This window comes from Mytilus edulis, chromosome 1, assembly GCF_963676685.1.
Source record: "Mytilus edulis chromosome 1, xbMytEdul2.2, whole genome shotgun sequence".
Classification (NCBI taxonomy): Eukaryota; Metazoa; Mollusca; class Bivalvia; order Mytilida; family Mytilidae; genus Mytilus; species Mytilus edulis.
Window position 1 is genome coordinate 104,128,920 of NC_092344.1, and position 15,744 is coordinate 104,144,663.

The 15,744-nt window shown below is 29.8% G+C and overlaps 1 protein-coding gene across 3 annotated transcripts in view; it reads left to right on the forward strand.

The window, feature by feature from the left end:
- LOC139516746 (A disintegrin and metalloproteinase with thrombospondin motifs 9-like) overlaps positions 1-14,162 on the forward strand; it is a 116,197-nt gene extending 102,035 nt beyond the window's left edge. For all 3 annotated transcript variants that reach the window (XM_071307034.1, XM_071307041.1, XM_071307050.1), the window contains 12 exons: positions 2,284-2,448; positions 3,179-3,352; positions 5,393-5,563; positions 6,482-6,670; positions 8,060-8,195; positions 8,985-9,076; positions 9,429-9,523; positions 10,415-10,557; positions 11,265-11,359; positions 11,759-11,863; positions 12,340-12,440; positions 13,039-14,162. In XM_071307034.1, the coding sequence (XP_071163135.1) occupies positions 2,284-2,448; positions 3,179-3,352; positions 5,393-5,563; positions 6,482-6,670; positions 8,060-8,195; positions 8,985-9,076; positions 9,429-9,523; positions 10,415-10,557; positions 11,265-11,359; positions 11,759-11,863; positions 12,340-12,432 (1,458 nt within the window). In that variant the 3' untranslated portion in view covers positions 12,433-12,440; positions 13,039-14,162. The remainder of the gene's footprint in view (positions 1-2,283; positions 2,449-3,178; positions 3,353-5,392; positions 5,564-6,481; positions 6,671-8,059; positions 8,196-8,984; positions 9,077-9,428; positions 9,524-10,414; positions 10,558-11,264; positions 11,360-11,758; positions 11,864-12,339; positions 12,441-13,038) is intronic.
- Positions 14,163-15,744: the final 1,582 nt, after the last annotated feature.

Below are 15,744 nucleotides of genomic sequence, written 5' to 3' on the forward strand. Positions count from 1 at the left end.
TTTTATTTATAAAAATCTCTATAATGTCAAATAGTGTCACAAATGAGTCCAGTTAGCAATTCCTACAAAGAAAGATAGCATTTACCAGATGTACTAGATAGCTATGTTTATTGACAGAACTCCTAGTTCTATACACCTGAAGAAATGTGGTATCTATTTAGCCAGTTCTGGTTTACAGTTATACCATGTTTATGTCTTATTAATGATTATGTAACGATACACACCTAATTAAAGTGCATTAAGTATGCATTTTTTGTGAGTCTGTCTAATCCGTGATCTGGTCCTAGTTTAACCTCAATACTTGTCAGTGTTCATCCCAGCTTCCTTTAGTTTCGCTTCTTTACACACCAGACAAAGAAGTCACCTGCTTGAGGTGTGTTTTTGCAATATTCTCTACAAAAAAAACCCAATATTTTGTGTAAGAATAATTGATTTGAATCATACATTGTCTGGAAAAATGGGATTGGTGACCAGTTGTATTATGAAAATTGCATGCAAAATATAATCTGGAAAGTGGCATTCAAAAATTGTACTTGCTGTACCTGTTATTTACTAACCTGATAGAATTCTTTATTGGCAGTAAACATTGTATTGTTAATTTGTTATTGACTGAGGGTAATATATGATATCCAAGAACATAGACTGTTACGTGATTTTATTATACAGTTTGATGTAAGATAGATAAGGCTTTTTAGTAAGGTAACCCAACCAAAGACAATCAGGCAGTCAGCAAATTGCTGCTGGACCAAAAATTTCAGATTTTACCTTTCAACATCAGAAATTCTTTTGTGAAAATGCTTATTTAAAGTCTCCTTTATAGACACAATTATATTTAAGAATTGAACGCTTCTTTTTGTAACTTTATTAGGGTGTAAAAGCGTTGATCGAAGTACATTTTGTATTAAGCGCGAAATGTACGCACGGTCAACGCTTTTACAACCCTATGAAGTTACAAAAAGAGGCATTCAATACTTATAATTACATTTTTTAGCTATGATCATGAAAACACGAATTTTATATCTTTTTTATTTCAATTCACCTGTGCACTTTTTTGTGGAACCACGTGTTATCATGAATGATAAGTTTTATTGAGTGATGCAATTGCTTAAGGAATAACACGTGATATGCAGTTAGCAAATCAGAATAAAGTATTATAATGAAACATACATCTAATGTAATTATAAGAAAATAAGAATTATACTAAGTGTCTATTAGATATATTTGGTTTTTTTTATGTTTTCTTTATATTCACTATATTTGGTCAACTATGGTTTTCTCTGCAAAGGCATTATAACTGGGAAATCATGATTAATTCTAGGCATTATATTTGTTAATTGTCCTGTTCTCAAAGAGATCTTTTGAGTGTTGTGATTGGTTTGTCTACTTTATCCATTTTAACTGACCATCATATCATGATGATTTTTGCTGGACAATACTACCAGAGGTTGGCATCCTATCATTGGGATTGACCTCCTATATGATCAGATCATTGATAACAATGATAGGACTTCAAAGGGGAGACTACTGATATCTGCCAAAACATGTGATTATTTGTTTGTTGTATGATAGAGAGAACAAGTATAGGTGTTAAGCTGAAGATTGTTTGTTTCTTTGTGGTCATCCTCTATTGTCAGAAATAGATTATTCTGGCAGATAATATGCAACTCAGCAATTTATTATCAATTTGAATTAGTTCAGATGTGTTTTATTTAGTAACAAGTTTGATATTGATTCTGATTATCAATATTTTCCCACAATTATAACCTTAAAATAATATTTGTATAAAACCAAAATATATTAGATTTCTTTTTCACTATTACATTTGAGTTGTTATAAAACTTGCTAAAAATAATAATATCATGAATTTGCCTTTACAAACAGAAGTTTGCCAGTTATGGACCAAGCTGAAAAACATATTTTTGAATGTAAAATCAAAGGTTGATTTTGACAAAGTCATGTATATACCAATACAATATGGTTAGTCTTTAAAGTTTTGAGGGCATTGGTGTTTTGATCTACCTGCTTGAAAGTTGTGTACAAATTCATCTGGTGTTTTTCTTTTATTCAGAGTGTTAACCTACAAATTAAATTGTTGGTGTCCAGTCAGATTCTGTTTTGCAGATGAGTTTTGGAAGTTTCTAAGTTGCTGAGGTATATTTACAAAAACATGTACAAAGAATGTGTACAATAGTCAAAAAGCATAGTCCAGTATCACAATTTTGTAACCAACACATTGCCAAAAAATCCAGTGACGTATCTTACTTATCTTTTTTTTTTTTGCAGTGTTCAGTAAGTTGTGGAAGAGGCCACCAACAAAGGGAGATAACTTGTATAGATGAAGAAGGTAATCATCATCCAGACACAGAATGTCATGGCATGAAACCTAGAGAATCACAATACTGTCACATGGGTAGATGTCCAAGATGGTACGGAGACAAATGGAGCAAGGTATGTTGAGAAGCATTAATATAGGGTATTCTTCATCCTATCCCTTTTCTCAAAATCTGTGGCCTCAATTTACCAGATCAGATTAGAGAAGTTGTCATTGATTCTTACTTTGTGATTAGTTTGGTAATTATTTATTCTTTTTTTTTAATTTTTGTATCTTGTGTGAAAAGAGTTGGCAATAAATTAAATATTATCCATATAGACTGTCTGAAACTGTTTGCATAATATTGTTTATTGGGGTTTAATATAATACTGGTATTGTCAAACAGGCTCTTTTTGGAAATAAATAGCTGTTATAATTCTCCATGATTTTATCATTTGATTAAAAGTCCCTACTGTGATTATCCAAGATAATGATGAAAGACTATTTTTTAAACCATGTTAATCTGTAAAGCATTTTTCAGGGTATTAAAAGTATACTGTAATTTGCCCTATAATGGTTTACTAATTACAAATTGTGACTTGGCTGGAGAGTTGTACCCCATCTTCTTATATCTAAATATAGATTATTTATGATAAAACTTTTTTTTTTTTTTAAATTTTAGTTTGTTCTAAAATTTTCTTTGAAATTTTTATTAATTATTTAATATTATTTACTTAGAATAGTTTGAGAGAAAGTTTGGACTAATAATTTCCATACAGCATCTCCTTATACAAAATATCAACCTGCCTAAATGTAGGTTTTTATAGTGTATTGGTCTCAGTCATAGCATTTTTCATACTATTACAGTGTTCAGTAAATTGTGGAGAAGGCATTAGGGTTAGAAACATCACATGTAAAGTTAAAAGATACCAGGCTGTTGATCCAAAACTATGTGAAGGAAAGAGGAAACCAAGAGTTCTTAGAACTTGTCAGAGGAAAACTTGTTCCAACTACTACTGGAAAACAGATAACTGGTCACAGGTAAATGAGAAATAGTGAATAAAATTCAATTTTAAAAAAAATGTTTTGCCCTAAATGATAGGGAGCAGCTAATCCATCAATGGTATATGCTTTATGTATATATTTGAATATTTTATACTTTGGCGAAATGCATTTAGTTTATATCTGGGGTAATCTACATTTTAACCCTCATAGTAGACTTAAGTTTTTCAAAGAGTGCTCCTATACCATGGTAGATAAACAATTTCTGATGAATCTTTTCCATACGTTTTATGTCATGCTGTTCATAGGTCCACCCAAGATATGAAGTCATACTTTTTGTTTTCAAAGGACCTGGTTAAAAGGGTATCAGTCCACTTTACATATCATTGTTTTCTGACGTTAGTACAAAATTCCACTTACGAAGTGATATATTAGTAGTCAAGACGTGCTATCTGAGTACTTGACCTTCAACAATTCATCTTGACCTTCTTATCATAATTTTTGATAGATTGTAAAATGGGAGGCTTGTATTCATTTATCATTATAGTATTTAGTTTATATTTCATATCTTCTATACAAATCAATAATCATAAGAATTTTTTCTTATTTTTAAATGATAAAATTAAAAAGGGTTTTTAATTTAGAATAAGACAATTACTTTTTAAGCTCAGTGATGTCATACATGTGTTGATTAAAACATTTAAGTTGAACTTTAATCTTGAGTTAAGCCTTTGAAGATTAAGCCATTAAGAGCTTGTTTTCATAGACATATGTAAAAAGTGTGCCACCCAACAAGACATAATACAAAAATCTATCATTTAAATTGGTTACTGTGTCAGTAGTTAAAAAAGATTCAACATTAAAAAAAGTTAGTATGCCAGGCTTCTATGTCCATCCACAGAAGGGTCCTAAATCATGGTGAACAATCAAGGTAACTTGAGCTCAAATTATCATAGACTGACAGTGGAAATTGTTTAGAAGAAATAAAATCATCTGATTTGCCTTTAATATAGATAAGCCTTGTAATGACAGTTTTAGAGAATCATATATACATGAAGTTTATGTAACTTCTACATTCATTTTGACAGCATTAGGTGGGTTGTTTATAGCAGAAGTATAAACACAAAGATATTGAGTTTACAAACATTGAAATTCCTCTTGGTTTTATGTGGGTAATAAACTAAACTGAAAACTTATGATATACTGGAGAAATATATCATATTTTTTTAATGTTTGGTTACTACATGAAATATATTGCTGTCCATGAAATAGATATGTTTATATAATTACATGTCTGGACTTATGTTGGGTCTGTAATTGTCAAGGTCTGATGGATACTTTAAAGTCATCAAAGATCTGACCAAAAAACGATTTACGCAAGTTTTTAATAAGGGATATTTCTCACTATTTACTTTTATTTGGTTAAAAGTGCGAAGAACACAATCCTTTTTAACACTCACAAGTAGAATTTATGACATAAATTACGATATTGTCCACAATTTTTCATAGATCAAAACACAACATCTTAGTTTTAAGATTAAAAAGCATTATATAGGTATCTTTTAAAGCAATATAAGTAAAGATTGTCACTAGGGAAAATTTAAAGAAAGATAGTTTATTGGTAACTAAACTATTAGACTAACAATGATTTTCATATATATTTATTAAGTTTATTCTTTTTTAAGCTAGTATGAAATGGCTTAACCCATTTTATATGATGTACTAAAAGTTGTATGTACTACTAAATGACCAGTATAAGTTTTTTGTATGTATTTTTGGCTATTTTTTCTATAGAAAAAACAAAAACATATTCAATAAGATATCTATTTAATTAATTTGGAAAGACTGCTTCTAACTTGAATTGACTTGCTGCCTCTTCTCTTCTAATAAAAAGTTTATATATATATATATCATGTTTTTTTTCTTGTTTGTTCCTTCAGAATTATAAAATGTCCCAGAATACTTATAGAATTACTAAAAAATGATTTTATTACAAATAGCCTATGAAGCTGAATATCTCCATTACTATGCATTACATTTATTGCCATAACAAATTATATATTTTGGTATTTTTTTCAGTGTTCTCAGACCTGTGGTTTTGGTATGAAAACCCGAAGAGTGAAATGTGTAAGACGTGATGGCTACCATGTTCCTGACAATCGATGTGATAGAGATAAAAAACCGAAAGTCAAGAGACGTTGTAGTGAATTTCCATGTCCTTATTTTTGGAACACCTCACCTTGGACTTCGGTAAGTAAAATTTTTTATACAACTATTTCCATTTCAAAATCGTTATACATGTACAGTAATGATTGTATTATATCCCTCTCCAGGAGTCCCTTCTCAGAATGTATTTAAATTTTTTAGAATCTGTGCTATATATGCCTCTGCATATTTCCTTTTTTTTATCTAAATTATTTTTTTATTTTCCTTAGCATATCATAGATGTTCCATGGAGCAGGGATTTTTTTTTTAGCTTTGTCCAAAGCATTTCTTGTTACACTAATGAATGACTTAAATTATTAAAAAAATCTCCAAAGTACCTGGCAAGGAGGAAAAGACTTTTTGGGGCATTTTATTCAGGAATGATTAGTGAATTTTTCTGTTAAAGTCCAGATTTATTCAACTTCATGTCATGTACACTGATGATCATTTAAGTCCTTTCAAAAACTAGGTCACTTTGACTGACATCTGATTCCTGCATAACTTAATATGTAATTATGGGTACCTTTCTAAATAACATGAAATGATATCTTGTAATTTGACTTATTGCGTAAGGATTTACATGTAGTTCCATATATAGAATTTGTCACCATGATAAATATTTGACCCAGTAGTGATTTCAGTTAGGGTCAAGTCAAAGTAATTAACCATGATTTTACAATCTGTAGTTGAAGACTTCCTATTTTGGTACCACATTACAATGAATCATATAACTTCAGTGATTATCTCCCACTTCAAACAAAACACTCACAGGTATCTCAATAGTAAAAACAAGTACAATTGTACTATAAGTTATCCAATTACTTTGATTAGGCCTTATATTTACCAAGTGTCCAAGTACAGTCAGCCAGCCTTATATAAGTAAAAAGGGCAAGTGGATAAGGTGTCATTTGTACAGGTACTATTTGATAGTTTAATTATATGTAATATTTTTTTTTCTTACAGTGTGATAAAACGTGTGATGAAGGTGCACAACAAAGACAGGTTGTTTGTCAAGCTGTGACCAAAGAAGGATGGATATTACCAGGAGAAGTACCATATGGCTGTCGAAAGGAGGAAGAGCCACCGAGAGTCCAAACATGTAACTTAGGCAATTGTGATGGTTATCGTTGGGTTGTAGGAGCATGGGGAAAGGTGAGTTCACATAGAACAGGTTTATCTAGAAACTCTTAACAGAAGCTTATACATGTAATACAAAATTACAATTAATTGCTTATGCAAGTCGTGGAACTAACATTTTTGAGGATAAGATGAGAAAAAAGGTTTAATTTTCAGATTGTTTATTTAAATGTATAACCTTTATAGGACAGCAAAAAACATAGAAATTCCTTGTAGAAATGCTGAAAACCCAATTACTTTTTTGAATGCCATCTTTCAGAAGATTATTATTTTTGTTATAGAATTAATATTAGTCTATTAGCAACTTCATTGTAAGTATGAATAGAATATTTACAATGGAAGGGAGATAACTCAAGGTTGACTATAGTTTTAGTTTAGATATTAGTAGATATTAGATCAGCAATTTAAAATAGTAATCATTGCCACCAGCCATTTTATTAACTTTTGATTTGTTAAACTTGTGTCATTAAATCTTATTAAAATGTGGTTTTTAAATGTTACATTTTTGGCACCTTTAGTTGTTAAGTCATTAAGAAATACAAAAAAAGATCAAAGATTATTCGGCAGTTTATTGGTAATGATTACATTGTCTCAGTTAAATCAGCAATGTGCTGGATTTGCTAGTCTTTTTAGTGTTAATGGGCTTAATTATAAATAAGCTTAAGTGATAGGTTACTTAAAGGGTGAATTTAATTTTGTTCAGCCCATATTATATCAATATTTATAACGCACTGAACTTAACAGAATTGTTGTTTGTAAACATTATGTAGTTTCTAATGTGAAAATATTCTTAATTAATCGGCTTTATTTAAGAAATGACTTTAATATTTTTTCTGCCTATGAAGAAATAACATCAAAAATGTGGTGCACACTAAATAACCCGTGTAGCATGTTATTTCAAAGTGTGCACCACATTTTTTATGTTAGTTTGAACAGACAGAACAAATATTACAGTCATTTCTTATAATTTAATTCTAAATTCTATTTTAAACTGGAGCAAGCCAATCAGAAGACATGTTACATCTAAAATTAAATTATTTAAGAATATCAATATTTGATTTATCACCAATAACCACTGGGTTAACTGTTACAAGAAAATCTTTAAAAAAAATGTCACTGCTGCTTAATAATAAATTGTAATTGTCAACATCAATCAATCAGGTGCGGATCCAACCATTTTAAAAAGGGAGTTCCAATTCTCCAATCACCCCCTGGATCAGTCAATGTAAATGATAACTTATTCAAGATTGTAATTGATTATCAATAACACTTTTGATTTCATCCCAAAATATTTGTTGGTTCTCCATCATATTTTTATTCGAAGAATATGTCTTTGTTTACAACCTTTGTAAAAAAGTTGAAGACAAATTATTAGAATGAAAGCATATGAATTGTTTATTTCAGTGTTCCTCACGCTGTGGATGGGGTAAAGAAATGAGATTAGTTATATGTGTTGATAAACAAGGAAGAAGAAGATCAAGAAAACGATGTCGTAGAGATCTTAAACCTGAATCGAGACAAGATTGTTACAGTGGGCCATGTATGTATAACTTGTCTCAATAGAAAAGCAACCAATAAAAAACAAGTTAAATAACATTAAAATGTGCAGTTCTTTTCTGGAACATATGTAGATGCATGTTTACATATAATGTACACAGATGCTAGCCCTTGTTATGTAGTTGGTAAAATGTTCTATTTTTTGTCTTTTTTCTTTTTTTTTATATAAATATATTGATAAGGAAGGTCTTGGCTATTGACTTTGATAATATTTATTTGAAAAAAGAACTAAAATATTTAGGGTAGGGGAAATTAAAATATTAGCGACCAAGATAAGGATTAGGGGCCAGCCAAGTAATATGAAACATGTATTTTCTTTACATTTACATATGTTGGTTACTAAAGTACAATGTTTTAAAATATTTTTAGGCAGACTTGTGTTTATAGGTTGCAGTCTTGTAATTGACTGCTCCGTAGGCTTACATGCAAAACAGCTGATCTTTGAAAATAAAAAAATAAAAAATGCTACATAGAAAAAAAATTTCATGTTCATATCATGTATCATTGAAGTCAAAACATTTTTTTACTAGGCCGCACCACTTCCAGTAAACATGATATCCGTCCACTTTCCGGGATTGCAAGATTTTTTTTAAAGTCTATATATATGTTTCAATTCAGCATAAACCTATAATCAAACAGAAAAAATTGAGTTCAGAAAAAAATTCAGAAAAAAATGCACTATTTTGTTTCCCTCCATGTTTTGACATGCACCGGAAACTGGAGTTGTAATACAAGACTGTTACCTATAGTATGATGATTATAATATTTTCAGGTTATGCTAAGTCCTGTTTAGAGTTAAAAGATAAGACATCAATTAGACATGATGATATGTACAGTATATTGGTGAAAGGAAGAATTTTACAGGTAACACTTTCTGGATCTTTTAGTCTATTAAAAAACGGTGGGGGAAAAAAAATCAATTTTGAGAAAAAATATATCAAATGAATCTCCTCTGTGTCATTTTGGTAGCAAATATTTTTTTCAAACTGACATTTTATGAGAAAACATTTAAAAAATTGAGTTAAGCTAGTCAGTTCCAAGCACAATGTTTACATTTATTTATGTTCCTTGTCCTTAGTTTGATTAGCTATTCTCATTCAGTTCATGAATCATAGCTCCATAATGTAGTTTCTTAAAATTGGTAAAGCTGATGACTGATTAACTTGTATGTCAGTCCTTTGGACAAAGAGGGATAACTCAGTAATTTATTTTGCAGGTGTTCTGTAAAAATATGAAAAGCAATAAACCTGAAGAATATATAACATTACCTGCTGGAGGTGGTGATAATTATGCTGAAATTTATGACATGAGGTAAGATTTTATTGGGTATTCAAAGTTGTTATGGTCAGCTGCTTTTATAATTATTCTATTCTACTAATTAAAATACAAATGCCTTCTTTTTTTTGTTATACATATTTCCTTAAAAAAAAAACAGTTGTTGGCATGACACGGGTTATGTTCTTCTCATATATTTTATGATAGTATGATACTAAACCCCTAACGGGAGGGATTGTACCTGATATTCATATGATGAAGACATAATCTTTCAATCAGTTTAATTGAGGTCTGGAGCTGGCATGTCAGTTAACTGCTAGTAGTCTGTTGTTATTTATGTATTATTGTCATTTTATTTATTTTCTTTTGTTACATCTTTTGACATCAGACTCGGACTTCTCTTGAACTGAATTTTAATGTGCGTATTGTTATTGTTTTACTTTTCTACATTGGCTAGAGGTATAGGGGGAGGGTTGAGATCTCACAAACATGTTTAACCCCGCCGCAATTTTGCGCCTGTCCCAAGTCAGGAGCCTCTGGCCTTTGTTAGTCTTGTATGATTTTAAATTTTAGTTTCTTGTGTTTAATTCGGAGTTTAGTATGACGTCCATTATCACTGTACTATTATGCATATTTTAGGGGCCAGCTGAAGGACACCTACGGGTGCGGGAATTCTCGCTACATTGAAGACCCATTGGTTGCCTTCGGCTGTTGTTTGCTCTATGGTCGGGTGGTTGTCGCTTTGACATATTCACCATTTCCTTTCTCAATTTTATAGATTACTATTCTCTGTATATATTGGTTTAGGGTAGTACACAGGCAGGTGGGTGGTTGGGTAAGCAATTCATTTGGTGTATTTTTTTGTTTTGATGGACAAGTTGTCATAAGTTTGAAGGATGTAGCTCTAATTTCTTTTTAAATTTCCAGGTTGAAAAGAGCTAGGTCATGTCCAAATAATGGATCAAGAATAGAAAATGATAGTTCCAAATTCCGTATTTCACCTTACCGATTAGCAGGATATACATCGTACACTAAACTTCGCCTAGATCTCAAGACAATGATAGTCAACAGTAAGTACCAAATAAAATACATAGTGTGATATCATTTTAAAAATTATACATCGTAGAAAAGGTCAGAATAAATAAAGCTGAAGAGAAACATGTAATTTGGATACTCCGGTGTAGAAATTGTCAATTGTTGAACAGATCTTTTCAAAGATGGCTGATTTTGTGACAATACTCTCTTTGAAGTTCATCTCATTTACACTTTAAACAAATGTCAATTTAATACATTTTGCATCTTTTTTGTGAGTAATGTTAGAATGAATTTATGGAGTGACTACGGAATAATTATGGTGGTTAGTATAAAAATATCTTTTGCACCATGACATGGGGTTGATCAATAATACTTTACCATTAAATTAACTTGACTCATACAATCATGATTTTCTCTTTTTTTTACTGCAGATACTTTATATATTTCATTTACTGTAAACCAACTAATTTTTGCAAGAAATTTAATTTCTGGATTTTCACCAGTATATAGATAACGCAAATATTAATTGTTGGAAAATTTATTGTGAATTTGAAAATCGCGAATTTAAATCGACATTAAGTGGGCTAGAGAGGGTTGAACGCAAAATAAAGTATCTGCAAAAATAAGTTGGTTTACTGTATGTCAACTATATAACAATTGAAACATGTGTTAATAGACTGACTAGTTATCTGAAAGAGAAATTTAACTTTATATGATTATTAATAAACATTGTGTATTGCAGCCACAGATACATCATTTGCCACATCCCATAGTGGAAAATACATTCCTTTTGCATCTGCTGGTGACTGTTACAGTGCCAAGAATCATTGCCCTCAGGTAAATATACATTCATTTAAGATCATCAATAGCTTTTTTGTTAATTTTAAATTTCACTTTTGCTAATCAATATTACTGAAAAAAAATACTGTATTTCAGTTCCCCATCAATAAATTTCAAATTTCTTCTTCACTGAGATGAAATTTTGAAACAACATCTAGTTTCTTAAATAAACATAATCTACATTATAAAACCCCATAGACATTAATTTCATCTTTTTGTGATCTTTTGTTTCTGTGACACTTCAAAAGTACCATTGGTTATAGAAGGGGAAAAATCAAAAAATAAATGAGATAAGAACAGCAATAAAATTCATTGTAGAGGAAATGGTTGAAGCATAATATTGTGACATATTATATTTCCAAGTACATGTGTAACACCAAAGTCTTATAATTTCAGGGTAGATTTAGTATCAACTTATCTGGCACTGGTTTGCTAGTGTCTAAAAATACCACATGGAAGTCATATGGAAAACGTACCTCAAAATCTATACAAATACTCAATGTAAGTATAGGGCATTAGTATTGGATCAGGGAATAAACATCAGAACTAGATTCAAAATTAGTTATCATATTTTAGCTTATTTAATCCACAATGGACTATACTCTAGAAAAAAACATAGAAATAATGATATGCACATCGAAACAAGGTAAACTGTGAATTTGAAACATACTACATTTCCAACTTGAAATTGTAACTTAAATCCAACTATTTGAAATTTTAACCATTCTGTTTTGTGTCAGTGTTTCTTTTGCTTAATAACACACGAGTCCAAAACTGTTTGTTAATGACATTGAAGATATCTAAAAACCAACAAAATGATGATACTGGTTTGAAATTACTGACATTACACATAAAATGAAACATAATAAATTGAGTTGAATGTTATCAAACAAATAACAACCTATTATAATTATTTGTAAATGGATTATTTGAAATTGTTGAATAAGTATACTAAAAAAGAGGCATTACTTTTGTAGGATAGAGAAGTTGTACAAGGAGTTTGTGGTGGACATTGTGGTACATGCTCACCAGATGTAAGCTTTGGTCTTCAGTTAGATGTAAGACATTGATGATGGAGGTAAGAGGACTTTTTCAGTAATCCTGCTTCTGTATTATTATTTATCAATCAACAATTAAAAAAACCCCACTTTTTAGGAAAATAAAGTTGGAAAATTAGTTCCCTTCAAATTTTAAAAAAGTTTGCTTTTGTGTCACCTAAGATAAAATTCTTCAACAGTAAAATAAAAAGTAAGGAGCTTTTAATGTGAGTTAATATTGTTTTAAAAACTTGCACAAGAATAAATATTTCTTGATGTTTCTTATGGATACTGGTATAGAGATCTTTATTTGGTGTTTGTTCGAACCACACTCTAAAGGTGCACTCGACTCCAATCTTAATTGACTTGGACTGACAGTTTTCCTGCCAAAGGTCTTGGTTTTCTTCGGGCACTCTAGCTTTCTCCACCAATAGAAACTAACTGCCACGAAATAGCACAACAGTGTTGATTGTGGCATTAAACACCAATCAATATATCAATTAAATTGAATTAATCCTTATGAAATTAAATGCAAGCAACTGTTGTCTAGTATTTATGAAGGAATTATAACTTTATGATTTATAAAACAGTTAAGCATTTAACTTAAAATTTTATTAAAACAATTCATTTATATTTCAGGATTTTAGAAGATGATACACATTCAGCAATACTCATGGAAGAATTCTCACTCCACATCATGTACATATCTCATTTCTCATGTATATATTTCCATTCTAATATTTATATAACAGTATCACTGCTATAAACTTTTTCCGTCCAAAGGAAGAAATCTCAGAAAACCAGTCTGATACTTGGTGTACAAATACTTAGTTATCAATAGAATGGGTTGCTGGCAGTGCAAACAGTCCTCAAATGTTATTAGACTTTGTGGAGTTTTTGTCAAGGTAATTGAATTTATCTTCAGGATATATCTTGAGAATGAAAATACATTGACAAGAAAGTTGCAGTAGAAACTGTTCTAATTTATAGAGCAGTAAAAGGACTTAAAATTGAAAAAAAGTGCAATTTTGTACATTGCTGTCTTTCAAAGGATATTTGTTTGAGGAACAAAGACGTTACTATTTATAGAAGCAGTGTAATGATGAAATCCACAGATATTGAAATGGTGCTATATAACAAACATTGATATTATTTAAATTTTGTAATTAAAATGTCTTTTATATTTATTATAAATTTGTTTTGAGTCTGTATTTTATTTTGTATATTTTTATGGCCCATTTTTGTAACTTTTTCATTTTTCATTTTGTTTGTATTTCACCAGAAAAAAATATGCAATTATTCAAAAAGTTTTGACGAAGCATTATTAGTAGACATCAGTTTTATCAAAAATATATTTGTGTGTGTTTTTGCTTAGACCACTCATCTGAAATTTTTTTTAGCCATAAGGTTTATAATATACGTTTAAATTTCAAATGAAATAGAAAAATGTTACTTTTTTTCTATTGTTAAAGACAGAGCAGCCATTTTTTAAAATTTCATACAAAAAAACTTTGATGAAATATTTGAACATATGTCTTTCTACATGTGGTGCAATATATATAAAGAACCAAATTGACAACCCCATATAAATGACTAAGTCAAAAGTAACCGGTAACTGCACCAAATACTCATAATTTTGTTGTTGGAATATTTTTTTGTTTTTCCCAGTTTTGTTATTGGTTAGTGTTCATTCCATTCATTTAGAAGACAAGTTATGTATTTATAGAAAGTTGTATATATATATTTTTTTGTTGATACAAAAATGGTTATGTTTTAGAATATTCATTGAAGAGTTCATTAAGGTTTGATCAAAGAAATAAGTCTGTGGTCCTGAAATAAGGTTTATAATTGACAGTTAATTTTACCTAAGTCAATTTTCAAAATGGTGATTGGTTTTTTTTCAGTATAACTTGACAATCAATACATAATTAGTGTATTTGATCACAAGCTTTAATGTAGAAATCAGGTACTTCAGACGGCAATTTTTGAAAACAATTTTTAGATTGTGAATAACTTTATATGATTGATCAGTGTTTGCGACTTCAGAGGTAAACAGATATTTATTATTTATTCCAGCAAAATGTAGTAGCTTTCATTTCAAGCTACTGATGTTTAAACAACATATCAGGAATTGATAGTTCTAGACAACTCCTGAATCCCAGAAGGCTTGCTTAAAGTTTTAACTTCATCAGTTCACCATGAAACACTTTTTGATAGCTATCAATAAAGATGACAATAAAAACACTGAAGTTCCTTTAATATATCAGTAATAACTTGGTATATTTCATGGGACTGTTTTCTAACCTCATATATTATCTTCTAAATAGTAGTCTTTAATTATCCTCATTGTAATCTTTTAAGGTAGATTCATGGTATACCGCCATCTTGGATTGTACAATTACAGTACAAAACCGGTCTAGTTATTTGCCTAAATCTGCAAATTTGGAGACAGATTTGCAATTCAATGGTTAGAATGTATTTTCTATTTAAAGAAAACTTGTTAATTATTTGTATAATACAAAATATTTTAACAAATATCAATTTGGTTGGTTTAAAAATCATTCTTTTCTTCAAATGAGCCATTTAAGGGGAGATAACTCTTTTAGTACAAAATTTATACTGGGCTAATAGGGATATTTTTAATTTTTACTTGTAGCAAGAAAACAAGTTCGGTGACACCATGTTTTCTTTTTATTTTCTTAAAACATATTATGAAACCTTTCTTATCACAATTTATTTCAAAATTCTATCTCATAGAATTTTTTTTATGCACACTAATGTGTATTTTCATGAACAAACTAACCAAATTTTGGCAATTTTCAACGACTCATAGCTTGAAAAATAGCACGGTGACCCATACTTTTTATTAAATTTTTGAAAAGAGCATAGTAAAATCTTTATTTTGGCAAATTATAAAAAAATTCTGTCTCAAAAAATATATACTTGTGATCTACCTTAAACTCTTATTAAAAAATTGAAAAACAGGTGTTTCCAATAACTATCTTTTAAACTACTAAGAATTATTTGACCCCATGCAAGAAAGTTGCAGAGGTTATAATGCTATTGTTTTGTTAGACTATAAGTACTTTTTTTTTGCCTGGATAATTTCTTCATACATTTTGGATCCTCTTCAAATTTGATTAAAGTATACATGGGTTGGGCCTCACCTGGATAGCCCTAAACTTTTTTTAGTAGGTCAACTCTTCATTGATGTGGGGGATGGGGTTGGTATGAGCTTGCTCACTAAGGTTCTAATTAATTTAAATTATTTTAGTTATTAATTTTAAAGTTGTGTGATATACTTAATTATTTATTGTTTTGTAAATATGATGTAAATAGTTGTAG